Source organism: Lynx canadensis, chromosome C2, assembly GCF_007474595.2.
Source record: "Lynx canadensis isolate LIC74 chromosome C2, mLynCan4.pri.v2, whole genome shotgun sequence".
In the NCBI taxonomy this organism is placed as follows: Eukaryota; Metazoa; Chordata; class Mammalia; order Carnivora; family Felidae; genus Lynx; species Lynx canadensis.
In genome coordinates this window covers 51,378,924-51,395,004 of record NC_044311.2, presented here as the reverse complement: position 1 = coordinate 51,395,004, position 16,081 = coordinate 51,378,924, and the positions used below count along the sequence as shown (strand labels likewise).

General features: G+C 36.5%; 1 protein-coding gene across 3 annotated transcripts in view; it reads left to right on the top strand.

Moving 5' to 3' along the window:
* Nucleotides 1-16,081, top strand: part of VEPH1 (ventricular zone expressed PH domain containing 1) — a 244,916-nt gene that overhangs the window by 187,655 nt on the left and 41,180 nt on the right. For all 3 annotated transcript variants that reach the window (XM_030330157.1, XM_030330154.1, XM_032594682.1), the window contains exon 11: nt 4,021-4,155. In XM_030330157.1, the coding sequence (XP_030186017.1) occupies nt 4,021-4,155 (135 nt within the window). The remainder of the gene's footprint in view (nt 1-4,020; nt 4,156-16,081) is intronic.

Genomic DNA, 16,081 nt, shown 5'->3' with positions numbered 1-16,081 from the left:
AAGAGATTCTTGAATATTTGGAAATACTTATCTTGAATATATTAAACTTTCACATAAAATTTAAATATAGACTATAAAATGTAAATAATAGAAAGAATATCAGACATCATTTTTACAGATAAGAAAATTAAAGGCAGAACTCAGAACACCTGACACCTGACTCAGTGGTCTCTGTGGTCTTTTCCTAGTAGCACATGGGTTAAAAAATGAAATGTGGAGTCGCAGGCAGGAGCAGGAAGGGGTGAAACAGAACATGAATGTTAAAAAATAGGTAAAAATTAGGCAAGGCATGCCTGGGTGGCTCAATCGGTTAAGCATCCAACTCTTGATTTTGGCTCAGGTCGTGATCTCAAAGTTCATGAGTTTGAGCCCCGCATCAGGCTCTGCACTGAGCATGGAACCCACTTGGGATTCTCTCTCTCCCTTTCTCTCTCTGCCCCTCCCCTGCACTCTCTCTCTCTCAAATAAATTTTAAAAAATAAAATAATAAAGAAATTGTGGTTTATATACACAATGGAATACTACTTGGCAATGAGAAAGAATGAAATATGGCCTTTTGTAGCAACGTGGCTGGAACTGGAGAGTGTTATGCTAAGTGAAATAAGTCATACAGAGAAAGACAGATACCATATGTTTTCACTCTTATGTGGATCCTGAGAAACTTAACAGAAGACCATGGGGGAGGGGAAGGAAAAAAAAAAGTTAAGGAGGGAAGGAGCCAAACCATAAGAGATTCCTAAAAACTGAGAATAAACTGAGGGTTGATGGGGGTGGGAGGGAGGGGAAAGTGGGTGATGGGCATTGAGGAGGACACCTGTTGGGATGAGCACTGGGTGTTGTATGGAAACCAATTCGACAATAAATTTCATATTAAAAAGATAAATAAAATAAAATAAAATATTTCTATAAGAGCACCTATCAAAGTCACCAACCAGATAATTACATTTCTTTATAAAGAAAATGAAAGCTTACTAAGAAAAATGAATTTTAATGCTGAATAGATCGTAATCATAAAATGGAACTATAGTAATTAAGAGACAACTTAGACATGCCTTAGGAATACCATCTTTTCCGATATGAAGACTTTAAAAAAAAACAATAATATCTCATAGAGAACAACTCACAGTTTGATGTGAACCAAATTTATGTGACTATAAAAAGCAGCATTTTTTTTCCTTTTCTTGAACTGACCTTATTATTCTTCTACTTATATTTTTCAAATAGTTTTCATCAGTGATTTTGTATTTGGTTTCATTGTTGGCTTTGTTCTTCTTAGTTGTCAGTTTTCAGAAAATAAACCAAAAACTTGATTTTATTTTTGCCCCTTTAGTCTTGTTTTATTGATTTAGTCTGATTCTTATGTTTCTCTTTAAGCAAAATCACGCAAAGTATCTATAGTTTATGCTGCTTTTCTTCTTTGTTAATTTTACTATGTTTCCTTTCTTTTTCCACATGCTTGTTATTGGGTAGTCTGGGTGAATCCTGACTTGTGATTAAACAATAATCAAATCTTTGACTTGATCATTACAAACCCAGTACTAGCTTTATATGCTGGGTCAGACTCTTTCTTTTCTCTGTCAATTTAACACATTCATGGAATTCTCAACTTCACAGATTCCGATCTCAATGATCCTCTTTGGAATGGTGATTAGTTAAATCAGGTCCTATTTTTCTTCAAGTGAAAAATCATATGCTGTGTAAGTTTCTGATAATAATTAAGAAACTCCCAGATGTGTCCACATTATGGGTTGTATAATTAATCTGTTATGGGCTCTTAGACTTTTTTAATCTGTAAGCTACTTATTTGGGGTATGAGATCCTCCACCTTTCTTCACTCAGTATAAAAAACAGCTTATCTTGGTGATGGTAATAATTAAATTTTTCTGGGAAAAAACTTATTGGTTTTCATTTAGTAAATTGAAACTTTGTACACACAGACCACCTAAATCCCCATAAGCTAATTCTTGGGCAATCACTGACACAGAAAATAAAATTTTATAAACCATTTCCATTATTTTACCAGACCTCACATATAAAGGATAATACACATGGTATTATAAGTATATAAATAATATTTTATGCCCTTTATTATGTTCTATGTTTTTATAAAATTGTTCCTTTGAATTAAAATACTTCTCACTTTATAGATAGCACAACACAATGTTTAAATGACTATTAAACACGATTGATTAGTAAATATATAAACAACTTAAATCTTCCTTTAAAACTTTGTTTTCATTGACTTAAATGAAATATAGGTAAATGTGATTTTTTAAAAATTTATATCCAAGTTACTTAGCATATAGTGCAACAATGATTTCAGGACTAGATTCCTTAGTGCCCTTTACCCATTTAGCCCATCCCCCCTCCCACAACCCTTCCAGTAACCCTCTGTTCTCCATATTTAAGTGTTTCCTATGTTTTGTCCCCCTCCCTGTTTTTATATTATTTTTGCTTCCCTTCCCTTGTGTTCATCTGTTCTGTGTATTAAAGTCCTCATATGAGTGAGATTATATGTGTTTGTCTTTCTCTGACTGACTAATTTCGCTTAACATAATACCCTCTAGTTCCATCCACGTAGTTGCAAATGGCAAGATTTCATTGTTTTTGCCTGCCAGGTAATACTCTATTGTGTGTGTGTGTGTGTGTGTGTGTGTGTGTGTGTGTGTGTGTGTATACCACATCTTCTTTATCCATTCATCCATCAGTGGACATTTGGGCTCTTTCCATACTTTGGCTATTGCTGCTAGTGCTGCTATAAACATGGGGTGTGCATGTGCCCCTTCAAAACAGCATACCTGTATCCCTTGGATAAATACCTAGTAATGCAATTGCTGGGTCATATGGTAGTTCTATTTTTAATTTTTTGAGGAACCTCCATACTGTTTTCCAGAGTGGCTGCACCAGCTTGAATTACCACCAGCAGTGCAAAAGAGATCCTCTTTCTCTGCATCCTCGCCAACATCTGTTGTTGCCTGCGTTGTTAATGTTAGCCATTCTGATAGGTGTAAGGTGGTATCTCATTGTGGTTTTGATTGGTATTTCCCTGATGATGAGTGATGTTGAGCATTTTTTCATGTGTTGGTTGGCCATCTGGATGTCTTCTTTGGAGAAGTGTCTATTCATGTCTTTTGCCCATTTCCTCACCGGATTATTTGTTTTTTGGGTGTTGAGAAAGGTGATTTTCCCTACATAAATAATCTTATTTTTCAGAACTTAGACTATTAGATCTAGGAATAGTCACCCCTAAATGCCCAAAAAAACACCCAAAAAAGTGTTTTTGTTTCCCCCACCACCCACTCATACTGTTCATGTTTGAGCTGTTGCATAATGAACTTTTAGTCATTTTACTTCTAGCCTTCATGATCTACCCTGTATAAACTGATTTGATATTTGTACTTTAGTTTTAATTTTATGCCATAATTATCAGATCTTTGCACAAACAAATATGAATATTTATATTAACCATTTTCCAATTAAGTACCATGTTTGGGAAATGATCAAGGTAACACTATGTTACAAAGGTTGGACAAATTTAGAGATCAGTATCAACTGCCTTGGAGTCCTATTCAATAATTTTAATCTTCTATTAAAAAATGAAAAGCCCAAAATGCATCATGTGTTTGATCTTCGAGATAGATTTCTTTGTTGTTTTATTTAAATTTAAACCATGCTGGGGGCGCCTGGGTGGCGCAGTCGGTTAAGCGTCCGACTTCAGCAAGGTCACGATCTCGTGGTCTGTGAGTTCGAGCCCCGCGTCGGGCTCTGGGCTGATGGCTCAGAGCCTGGAGCCTGTTTCCGATTCTGTGTCTCCCTCTCTCTCTGCCCCTCCCCCGTTCATGCTCTGTCTCTCTCTGTCCCAAAAATAAATAAAAAACGTTGAAAAAAAAATTAAAAAAAAAAAAATAAATTTAAACCATGCTGAAGTTCAAACCAAGCCCAAATGGTACCTTGTCATCAATCAAACTTTATTGTTCAGGTAAGAGATAATGTTATGGTTTTCTCATTAATGCCTTTCAGAGCCTGTTTCCTGAGCCACTGTCTATACAGAGTCATTCTGTACAATTCCTCAGAGACCTGTGGGAGAAGACCCAGGCAGACGGTGCTCACAGCTTTGAAACAGCCATGATGGAGTCCACATTTCCACAGCAGAAGGTAAATGTTTGTTCCCTTGGACATGTTATTTCATTATTTTTTAAAAAATTTTTTAATAAACAAATTTGATTTATTTAAATTCACATTAGCTAACATATAGTGTAGTATTGGTTTTAGGAGTAGAACCCAGTGATTCATCACTTACATATAACACCCAGTGCTCATCCCAACAAGTGCCCTCCATAATGCCCATCACCCATTTAGTTCGTCCCCCAACCACCTCCCCTCCAGAAATCTTGTTTGTCCTCTGTATTTAAGTCTCTTATGGTTTGCCTCCCTCTCTGTTTTCATCTCATTTTTCCTTCCCTTCCCCTATGTTCATCTGTTTTGCTTCTTAAATTCCATATATGAGTGAAATCATATGATATTTGTGTTTCTCTGACTTATTTCACTTAGCATAATACACCTTGTTGCAAATGGAAAGATTTTATTCTTTTTGATTGCCAAAAGATATATATTCCATTGCGTGTATATATATATATATATATATATATCTCACATCTTCTTTATCCATTTGTTAGTCAATGGACATTTGAACTCTTTCCATACTTTGGCTGTTGTTGATAGTGCTGCTATAAACATTGGGGTGCATGTGCCTTTTCAAATCAGCGTTTTTGTATTCTTTGGATAAATACCTAGCAGTGCAATTGCTGGGTCATGGGGTAGTTCTATTTTTAATTTTTTTGAGGAATCTCCATACTGTATTCCAGAGTGGCTGCACCCATTTACATTCCCACCAACAGTGCAAAAAACGGTACCCCTTTCTCTGCATTTTCACCAACATCTATTGTTTCCTGAATTGTTAATTTTAGACATTCTGACAGGTGTGAGATGATATTTCATTGTGGTTTTGATGTGTAGTTCCCTGATGATAAATGATATTGAGCCTCCTTTCATGTGTCTGTTAGCCATCTGGATGTCTTCTTTGGAAAGTGTCTATTTATGTCTTCTGCCCATTTCTTCACTGGATTATTTTTTGGGTGTTGAGTTTGATAAGTTCTAATAGATTTTGGATACTAACTTTTTTTAAAAAAAAATTAATGTTTATGTATTTTTGAGAGACAGAGTGTGAGCAGGGGAAGGGCAGAGAGACAGAGAATCCAAAGCAGGCTCCAGGCTCTGAACTGTCAGCACAGAGCTCAACATGGGACTTAAACTCAGAAACCGTAAGATCATAACCTGAGCAGAAGTAAGACGCTTAACCAATTGAGCCACACAGGAGCCCCATTGGATACTAACCCTTTATCCTATACGTCATTTGCAAATATCTTCTCCCATTTCATCGTTTGCCTTTTAGTTTAGTTGATTGTTTCCTTTGCTGTACAGAAGGTTTTTATCTTGATGAAGTCCCAATAGTTCATTTTTGCTTTTATTTCTCTTGCCTCTGGAGACATGTCCAGTGAGAAGTTGCTGTGGCTGAGGTCAAAGAGGTTGCTCCGTCTTTTCCCCTCGAGGATTTTGATTGTTTCCTGTATCACATTTAGGTCTTTCATCCATTTTGAATTTATTTTTGTGTATGGTGGAAGAAAGTGGTCCAGTTTCATTTTTCTGCATGTTGTTGTCCAGTTTTCCCAGCACCATTTGCTGAAGAGTCTGTCTTTTTCTCATTGGATAATTGTTCCTGTTTTGTTGAAGACTAGTTGGCCATTCATTTGTGGGTCCATTTCTGGGTTCTCTATTCTGTTTCATTGATCTATGTGTCTATTTTTGTGCCAGTAACGTACTGTCTTGATGTTTACAGCTTTGTATTACAGCTTGAAGTCTGAAACTGTGATTCTTCCAGCTTTGGCTTTCTTTTTCAATATTACTGTGGCTATTTGGTGTCTTTCGTGGTTCCATACAAATTTTAGAATTACTTGTTCTAGCTCTGTGAACAATGCTAATGTTATTTTGATAGGGATTGCATTGAATGTATATATTGCTTTGGGTAGTATAGGCATGGAATGTTTTTCCTTTTCTTTGTGTATTCTTCAATTTCTATAGTTTTCAGCATACAGAATTTTTATCTCTTTGGTTAGGTTTATTCCTAGGTATCTTATGGTTTCTGGTGCAATTGTAATGGATGTATTATTTTATTTTTTTAATGTTTGTTTATTTTTGAGAGAGACCGAGAGAGCACAAGTGGGGGAGGGGCAGAGAAAGAGAGGGAGACACAGAATATGAAGCAGGCTCCAGGCTCTGAGCTGTCAGCACAGAGCCTGACATGGGGTTCAAACTCATGAGCTGTGAGATTGTTACCTGAGCCAAAGTCAGACGCTTAACTGACTGAGCCACCAAGCACCCCTAGAACATATTATTTTAAGCCAACATTCAGGATTATCTTGAAACAGTTTGCCTTTTTCTAAAGTTTCATTTTTTTCTTCCTTCCTTTAACTTCTTTCATCATTATCAAAAAACAATTATTAATTAATGATTTTTCATGTGGTAATCTTTGAAAGGACAAAGCGATATTGGTAGACAGGGTCATTGCCTGTTATGAGTGTTAAATTACCATTTGTTAAATGTAGCACAAAGTGCCAGATGGTGAATCTCAGTTCAAAAACAGACCACAGGAGAAATTCAAATACAGAAATTGATTACTCACAGGTTCTGAGGGAAGTACATGGCACACCTTGAGGGGCTACATGGGGAGGTCAAGACAAGGTGCAGGCAGAGAAAGAGGCAGGACCTGGGACACATGCCTTTATAGCAGCTACAGATAGAGAGCTTTCGGGTTCCCAGGATAAGGCCAGATTGGTCAATTCAACAAAAAGCAGGTTTCTGTAAGCCTCACCAGAGTCTATCTAGCAGGCATATCAGGAGAAGGCCCTAGGAACCAGGGGAAACTGTTGATCATGAGAGCCACTGGAGGCATCATATCAGGGGTATGTATTTGTTTGTGACTCTGCAGGCTGTTTTCTAGGGCATGATTGTGCATGAGGGGATTAGTGTCAGTTTAAGGCCCCTACAGCCCACTTGGCCAAAGAAAATGGATGCCAAGGCAGCAATACTATGGAATAGCTTTGCCATATCCTCAATAGTGTTGTTTGAGGCTCACAGACTGACATAACACATTCCACTCAGAGGCACACAAAAACTGCAGAGTGGTATGGAATAGAAAACATTTTACAAAAGAAGACCATGGACTCTAGGATTAAAAGGAAAAGAGCATCAGGAAACTGGACTCCAGTTCTTTAGTGCTTTTTATTTCTTCCCTCCATACTTCTCTTCCCCTTGTCCTCTGCAATTGCCACAAAGCAAGGAAATGGAAATAAGGTGAAGAGAAGAGAGAGAGCATGGTCAGGGTGAGAAAGAGCTCTATTGAGACAAGCAGGTATGACTTGAGACACATTTTAGGAGTGTGGAAACAGGGGCAACAATCTCAGGACACAATTGACTGAGACCACCTGGGCAGACACCCATAGTGGGAAAAGCCCAGAATGTGGAACTACAGCCATTCGCCAGATAGAGTGAAACAGGAATTGTGCATATACTGATGTGATCAGATTTAGATGAGAAAACTCACAGGCCTGGGTATGGAGAAAACAATCTGAAGAAACCTGGCTGGAAATAGGAAGACCACTTAGGAAGCTATTACTAGAATTAGGTAGGACATGAAGGTCAAAACTAAAATTGGAAGTTATAGGGAGAGGATGGATTCAAGAGCTATTAAAGAAGTAGAACCAACAGGACTTGGTTCTTAATAAGGAAAATGGAAGAACTAAGGATGACTCCAGGTGCTTCGTATGGCTGAATGGATGATCGCACCATCCTGAAAAAAGAGACCACAAGGAAAACTGAGGTGGAGGAAGAAGATAAAGCATTGTTATTTATGTTTTGAGTCTGAGTTATCTGTATATATAACCAGGTGGTGGTGGTGTCTGAAATGCCTGTGTGGGCCTCTGGAAGAAGGCCATTAAGGGAGGCATGGATTTAGAAATCATAAGGTAGCCCTTGAGGTCATGGCAGTAGACTGGATCACTCAGGGAGAATATATATAATGAAAATAGAGAACGGTTATTGATCTCCCCTTAGTAAATATAACCAGCTTATCTAAGCTCTTCCCATACTCAAAGATTCGATTACTCTTATTTTGCCTTTAAGAAAGCCCAGAATAAGTACTGGAGGCTTACTGGGCAAACCAGAGGTTCTGAGAGGATATAATCATGGTCTCTGTCCTTGTTTTACTATTAGATGAGGAACAAGCATACCAATGTTAAATAAATTCAAAGTATGAACAAGTAGCAAATTAATCAAAAACTGTTATATTGTGAAACTAACTCAATATCTCTTAAGTGCTGAAGGATTGTAAGAAGGATGACAAATGAATGTGATTAATCAGAAATTTATTTACAATGGTCTGTAAGACACTGAAGATGCATCCAACTATTGCATCACTTTTTTGGCTTTGGTTTAAGAATTAGACTTGCAGTTTTAAGAATAAAGGAAATGCCATAATTGCATCAATGCAAAGTAGAATGGAATTTTTGTGTGTATTTCATTCAACTCTTAAACTGTTGCCTCATGATTAAAGACAATGCCTCAAATTCTTATAAATTTTTCATGAAAACTGTGTTTTCACTACAGGCAACTAGTAAATTAAAACTTGGCAGCCTGCTTCAAGTCCTAAGAGATTTTTTTAGAAATTGGCAAACCAGTTTTGTGCGTATTCACAAATATACTTCTTCATATTTCTTACATTTTATACCAATAAATATTCCTCTAGGGAAAAATTAGCTGCAAATCAAAAAGGTTTTGAAATCTTTAGTTTTGTAATTTTCTTTATTCATAAGTAATAAAAATCACTTTGATATCTAGAATGTATATTATGTAGCGAAGTTATCTGCATAGGTATTTCTCAATCAAATTGATTTTCTTCTGTTTTTTTATGAAGTGTTCTGCTCACTAAATTCAAAATAGCTGGAAGAATAATCCAAAGTCTGCTTTATTTTCCCCACGTGTGCCAGTATGTACATGCACTAGCAATTTGAAAGTGATGTGCATGTGCATCTGTTGCTGTAAATGAGTTAACGCTGCTGTCAGGTGGATTCACGTCCCCCAAAAAGGAAGAAACTCTTAGGAAAATGCCTGAGTCTCTAGAATGTAATGCTCTGGAGGTTTTGTTATTGTGGTTGCTTTTTAATTGAGTCTTGACATTTTAGAACTGAAGATCAACAGTAAGATAACGATTAAATTGCAAACTGTTTGAGGGCAGGAGTTGTACCCCATTTACTGTTGCATTTGCAGGGTCACATAGTAGCTGGCATACACTGGGCTCTCAACAAATAATGGGTACCAACTGAATAAATGAGTGCTGCCATCTTCCAAATATTAAAATTAGAAGCAAAGGGACCTGTTGAAAGTCACACAGCTAGTCAATGGCAGAGCTAAAACATGAGCACATGCCATGGTGACACCATAGCTGTCACCGATGTATCTGATACTTCTCTACTCTGGGCACGTAAGAAGATTACACTTCCCTGCCTCTTGAACTAAGGCTTGGCCATGTGACTTGCTTTAGCCAATGAAATATGAGATGGAATATGTGTCACTCCCCACAGAAGCTTTTAAAAACAACTACATGAGTCTCTGTGTTCCCTCTTTTCACTTACCATGGTGATTGCAGAAGCAGAGGTTGATATTAAGTTGCCAGCAGATGGGCACAGAATTCTGAGCCACCTCCATGGAAGACGGCTCTCTGGAGAGCCATCCAGACCCACTACACTTTGCACGAGGAAGAGACAATCTTTTGTCCTGTTAAAAACTAAGGTTTTGGTATTACTGCAGCATAACCCACCTATCTTGACTCATACACCTAGCAGAGTAGGTAAACGTGGCTCTGAAGTCAGACTTCCTGTCTTTAAATCTGCCTCTGCCACTTGCCAGTTCTGAAGCCTTTGGCTCTGAGATCCAGTTTCTTTATCTGAACCATGGCAATAATATTTGCTCCTACCTCATAGAGCTGTTTGAGGATTGAATAAATTAATACATAGAGAGTTCTCAGAACAGTGGTCACTGTTGTGGTTTCTCAATACAGGTTAGCTAATATTCTCTGGCCAGCATTTCTCTCTCTCTTTCTCTCAAGAATAACAAAGACACTATATAGATAACTCCAGGTTGATTCAAAGCCTATATGTTATCAATGAAACCTTATAATTAGAAGAAAATGTCAAAAGTTGTCTTTATGACCTCGGGATAAGAAAGAACGTCTTTTTTTTTTTTAATTTTTTTTTAACATTTATTTATTTTTGAGGCTGAGAGAGAGAATGAACAGGGGAGGGTCAGAGAAAGAGGGAGACACAGAATCTGAAACAGGCTCCAGGCTCTGAGCTGTCAGCACAGAGCCCAACGTGGGGCTCGAACCCAGGGACTGCGAGATCATGACCTGAGCTGAAGTCGGACGCTTAACCGACTGAGCCACCCAGGCGCCCCAAGAAAGAATGTCTTAAGATGTAAGTGAGCAGAAATCATGAAAAATAAGTAAATATATGACTACATAAATGTTTAAATTTCTGTATTACAAAAGACACTATAACAAGGCAAGCATGAGGTATGAGAAGTATTTGAAATATGTGTCACTAACACAAAAATCTGCTACATCAACAAGGAAGAGACAAATAATTCAAGACAAAACTAGGCAAAGAATGTGAACAGAAAATTCACTGAACAGGAAACTCAAATGGCCAATAAACATAAGAAAAAATGTTTAGTCTCACTAAAAATCATTGAAAATATTGATTTAAATATTTTAAAATGATATGCCATTTTACAAAGAGCAGACTGGCAAGAATGAAAAATTGTAGCCATACAAATCTTGGCAAAGATGTGGAAAAAACAAGAATGTACATACACTATAGATAAAAGTATAACAGATTAATCTACTTAAAAAATAAAAAAGTACTTAAGAAATATATAATCATTAATTAGATTCATAAATGACCATTAGTGACAGTCAAGGAGGGTGAGTAATTAGCTTTTCAGAATCTTAATACCACTGTGGGGCACCTGGGTGTCTCTGTTGGTTAAGTGTCTGACTTCAACTCAGGTCATGATCTCATAGTTCATGAGTCTGAGGCCCACATTGGGCCTCTGCACTGGTGGTACAGAGCCTGCTTGGGATTCTGTCTCTCTCTGCCCCTGCCCACTTGCACTTTTTCTCTCTTAAAATAAATAAATAAACGTTAAAAAAAAAACCCAGAATCTTAATACTACTCAAAGCTTACCAGAAAAATGTTTAAGCATTTTATCAGAAATGCTTATTTTTCACCAAAAAACATAAAATACCTAGGAATAAATCTAACCAAAGAGGTGAAAAATCTATACACTGAAAACTATAGAAAGCTTGTAAAATTGAAAAAAGACACCAAAAAATGGAAATATATTCCATGCTCATGGATTGGAAGAAAAAATATTGTTAAAATGTCAATACTACCCAAAGCAATCTACATATTCAATGCAATCCCTATCAAAATAACACCAGCATTCTTCACAGAGCTAGAACAAATAGTCCTAAAATTTTTATGGAACCAGAAAAAACCCCAAATAGGCAAAGCAATCTTGAAAAAGAAAACCAAAGCAGGAGGCATCATAATCACAGACTTCAAGCTATACTACAAAGCTGTAATCAACAAGACAGTATGGGACTGGCACAAGAACAGACACTCAGATCAATGCAACAGAATAGAGAACCCAGAAAGTGACCCACAAACATATGGCCAACTAATCTTTGACAAAGCAGGAAAGAATATCCAATGGAATAAAGACAGTCTCTTCAGCAAGTGGTGCTGGGAAAACTGGATAGAGACATGCAGAATAATGAACCTGGACCACTTTCTTACACCAGACACAAAAATAAATGGATGAAAGACCTAATGTAAGACAGGAAGCCATCAAAATCCTCGAGGAGAAAGCAGGCAAAAACCTCTTTGATCTTGCCCGAAGCAACTTCTTACTCAACACATCTCTGGAGGCAAGGGAAACAAAAGCAAAAATGAACTACTGGGACCTCATCAAAATAAAAAGCTTCTGCACAGCGAAGGAAGCAATCAACAAAACTAAAAGGCAACTGACAGAATGGGAGAAGATATTTGAAAATGACATATCAGATAAGGGGTTAGTATCCGAAATCTATAAAGAACTTATCAAACTCCACACCCAAAAAACAAATAATCCAGTGAAGAAATTGGCAAAAGACATGAATAAACATTTCTCCAAAGAAGACATCCAGCTGGCCAACCAACACATGAGAAAATGCTCATCACTCATCATCAGAGAAATACAAGTCAAAACCACAATGAGATACCACCTCATACCTGTCAGAATGGCTAACATTAACAATTCAGACAACAACAGATGTTGGCGAAGATGCGGAGAAAGAGCATCTCTTTTGCATTGTTGGTGGGAATCAAGCTGGTGTAGCCACTCTGGAAAACAGTATGGAGGTTCCTCAAAAAACTAAAAATAGAACTACCATATGACCCAGCAATTGCACTACTGGGCATTTTATCCAAGGGATACAGGTGTGCTGTTTTGAAGGGACACATGCACCCCCACGTTTATAGCAGCATTATCAACAATAGCCAAAGTATGGAAAGAGCCCAAATGTCCATCGATAGATGAATGGATAAAGAAGATGTGGTATATATATACAACAGAGTATTACTTGGCAAGCGAAAAGAATGAAATCTTGCCATTTGCAACTACATCGATGGAACTGGAGGGTATTATGCTAAGTGAAATTAGTCGGTCAGAGAAGCACAAAAATCGTATGACTTCACTCATATGAGGACTTTAAGAGACAAGACAGATGAACATAAGGGAAGGGAAACAAAAAAAATATAAAAACAGGGAGGGGGACAAAACAGAAGAGACTCATAAATATGGAGAACAAACTGAGGGTTACTGGAGGGGTTGTGGGAGGGGGGATGGGCTAAATGGGTAAGGGGCACAAGGAATGTAGTCCTGAAATCATTGTTGTACTATATACTAATTTGGATGTAAATTTAAAAAAATAAAAAATAAAATTAAAAAAAAAAAGAAATGCTTATTTTTTTACCACAAAGAAGTTTTGTATTAAAACATACAAAAATGTTCTATCCTAGTCCAAGTTTAAGAAATTTTTCTTTATAACTGTTTAAAATGAACAATCTGGCAATAAACTCCTCTACCCTATTATCTTTCAATTCCATTTGTAGGTGAAACACCAGGAGACATGTACAGATGTCAACTGAACATTTTTGCACCAAAACATCAGGAGCAATGCAAATGTTCATCAGTATATAAATGAAGAAAATGTTGATATAATCATGCTATACAGGCAATGAAAGTGAATTAATTAGACCGATATGTAATAACATGGGATAAATTTTGAAAACAGGATATTAAGTTTTATTTATTTATTTTTAATATTTATTTATTTTTGAGAGAAAAAGCACGAACAGGGGAGGGACAGAGTGAGAGGAAGACAGAAGATCCAAAGCAGGGTTTGCACTGTCAGCGCAGAGCCCAATGCTGGTCTCCAACTCACAAACCATGAGATCATGACCTGAGCCGTAATCGATCACTCAACCAACTGAGCCACCCTGGTGCTCAAAGGATATTAAGTTTTAATAAGCAAGTTGCAAACGTATGATAAATAGTATGATAGCTCACATAAATTTTTATAACACTCTAAGCAGTATTATGAATGCTTATTGGTATATATACCTGGGGTAAAAATATAATACCATATTTGGAATCACACCAAAATTCCTGACAGTAGGAGGTGGGTAAAAGAGAGAGGGAAATGTTACTAGAAAGGGAATTAAGGAAATCTCAGTTTCATCTGTAATTTTGTTTTTTTTTTAAATCAAGCAAAATATCAGTATTTATTAATATGGCAAGTACATGAGTATTTGTTACATTATCCTTTGTATTTGCTTTCCTGTCTTTTAAAAAAAATTAATTAACCTATAAGTAAAGTCTAAGAATAGAGTGTTGATAGATTTGACTACATAAAAATATAAAGCTTATAAAAAAACCTATCATGCACAATAACTTAAAATGAAAATATGTGTAATAATCATGAAAGACAAAGTTTAATATCCTGAAGATACCATAAGTTCATGCAAGTCAATAATCAATGGGCCAAAGGCATTGAGCAAACAACTCAAAGGAGACTCAGTTCAAAAAAATATTCTTCTTCATCAATAGTCAAAGATACGAAAATTGAAATTAAAATAACATTCACATTACCCCTTTTAATCCATTTTTAGAAGGATAATAATCAGTTCTAGCAACAGCAAGAGAGTTTGGACACTCTCACACATTTTTAGTTCAAGTGTAAATTATTTCAACACTTCTAAAAAACAGTTTAGCAATACAGGTCAAGAGTCTTAAAAATATTCATATCCCTTAACACAGTGACTCCATTTCTAGGAATCTATTCTAAAGAACTAATCTGAAATTTGTACAAAACCTAAAATATGCACATCAAATAAATATTGTGGAATTATTTATAAATAGCCTAAATGTCTTAAGACATACACATATATGCCTCCATATGGAAGAATATTAAGAAAACAGGGAAAATCATATTTATGAGAAATGTTTAATGACATGAAACAATGCTATGTCAAATACCACATTGCAAGATAAAAAATTATTTATATAAAAAGGATTATTTGGAGGATTGCCCATTAAAACAACGAAAAGGAAATATACTGAAATGTTAGCAATGGTTAACTCTGGTTGATGGGACTAGCATATTTGAAATTTTCTGTTAGAAGTTTGTGTTTCTTTTATAGCCAAGGAAAAAAATTATTGCAGAAGTATGAATTTTAGTTACATTGCTTTCTGTAAGTAAATGTAAATGAACAGTATATTTAAAGAAAAATCCATGTTAAGCTCCTCAATTTTCATTATAAAATAAAGATTTTAGAAAGAGGGCAGAAAATCCATTAGTCTACTTTAGAAATGAGGAGGATGGCCTCTGGGAGCAACTGGAGATACCATTAACAATTTCATGCTAGTGCATGTGCGGCCCAGCCCTTCAGAGGGAGTGGCGCTCTGATTATCAGAGACCCAGACAGTTGACAAAATTGATTGGGGATTGCTAAAAGATTGGAATTTGAGAGAGAAGTTTCCTTTATTGACACACATGTTCCAGTTCCCAAAGCATGGAGAAATTCCATATGCCACAGAAATGAGGTCTCAAAACTGCCCATTATGGAAACAAACAAAAAAAAAATTAAATTTACTGCTGAAATAAAATATGCCCCATCTGGCTAACATTTGGAGATTTGTTTTCAGTCCACATTGCTACAAACATACTTGACAGGTCCCAGGGTAATTGACTGTAGTGTCAAAGCATAAATAAAACTGAAGCACCAATTCTGGGTATAACAAAAGGAGACATTCTGATGCTCCCCAAGACTTAGATTTAATGTGTTGAGTTGCAGTATTAATACAGTGCTCGAGGAAATAAGTGCATAAATAAGGAGTGCGTTTATTGTATATAGGCTGTAACTATTCACATTCTTAAGGGAAATTTAAGTCTACATGTGTGATGTAAGTGACAAGTGTTGTAGGTCAGCCTCGAGGGAGACCAGGGTGTATCATGGTGTTTGAGAGAGATTAGTTATGTTGAGCCCTCCCTTTCAGGGCAAGCTAATGAGGATGGGGTAAATGGGAATTGGGTTTGTGATTTGAAAAGCCTAGATTGGGGTGAGGACTTCTAGGCTGTAAGCTGAAAGCCAGGAAAATATGATTGGCACTATCTAGGAAGCAAAGGCAAGGTAAAGAGAGAAGATTAAAAAGAAAAAGAAATGGAAAAAAAAAAAACAATGTATGAATAAAATCTAGTGATTAAGAGGTAAACTCCATGAGAATATAAATCATAATAGGTATATGAAGGCAAGGGGGTTGAGAGGGCAGATTGAGGGTGGAATGTAGACACAGATGCAAATGT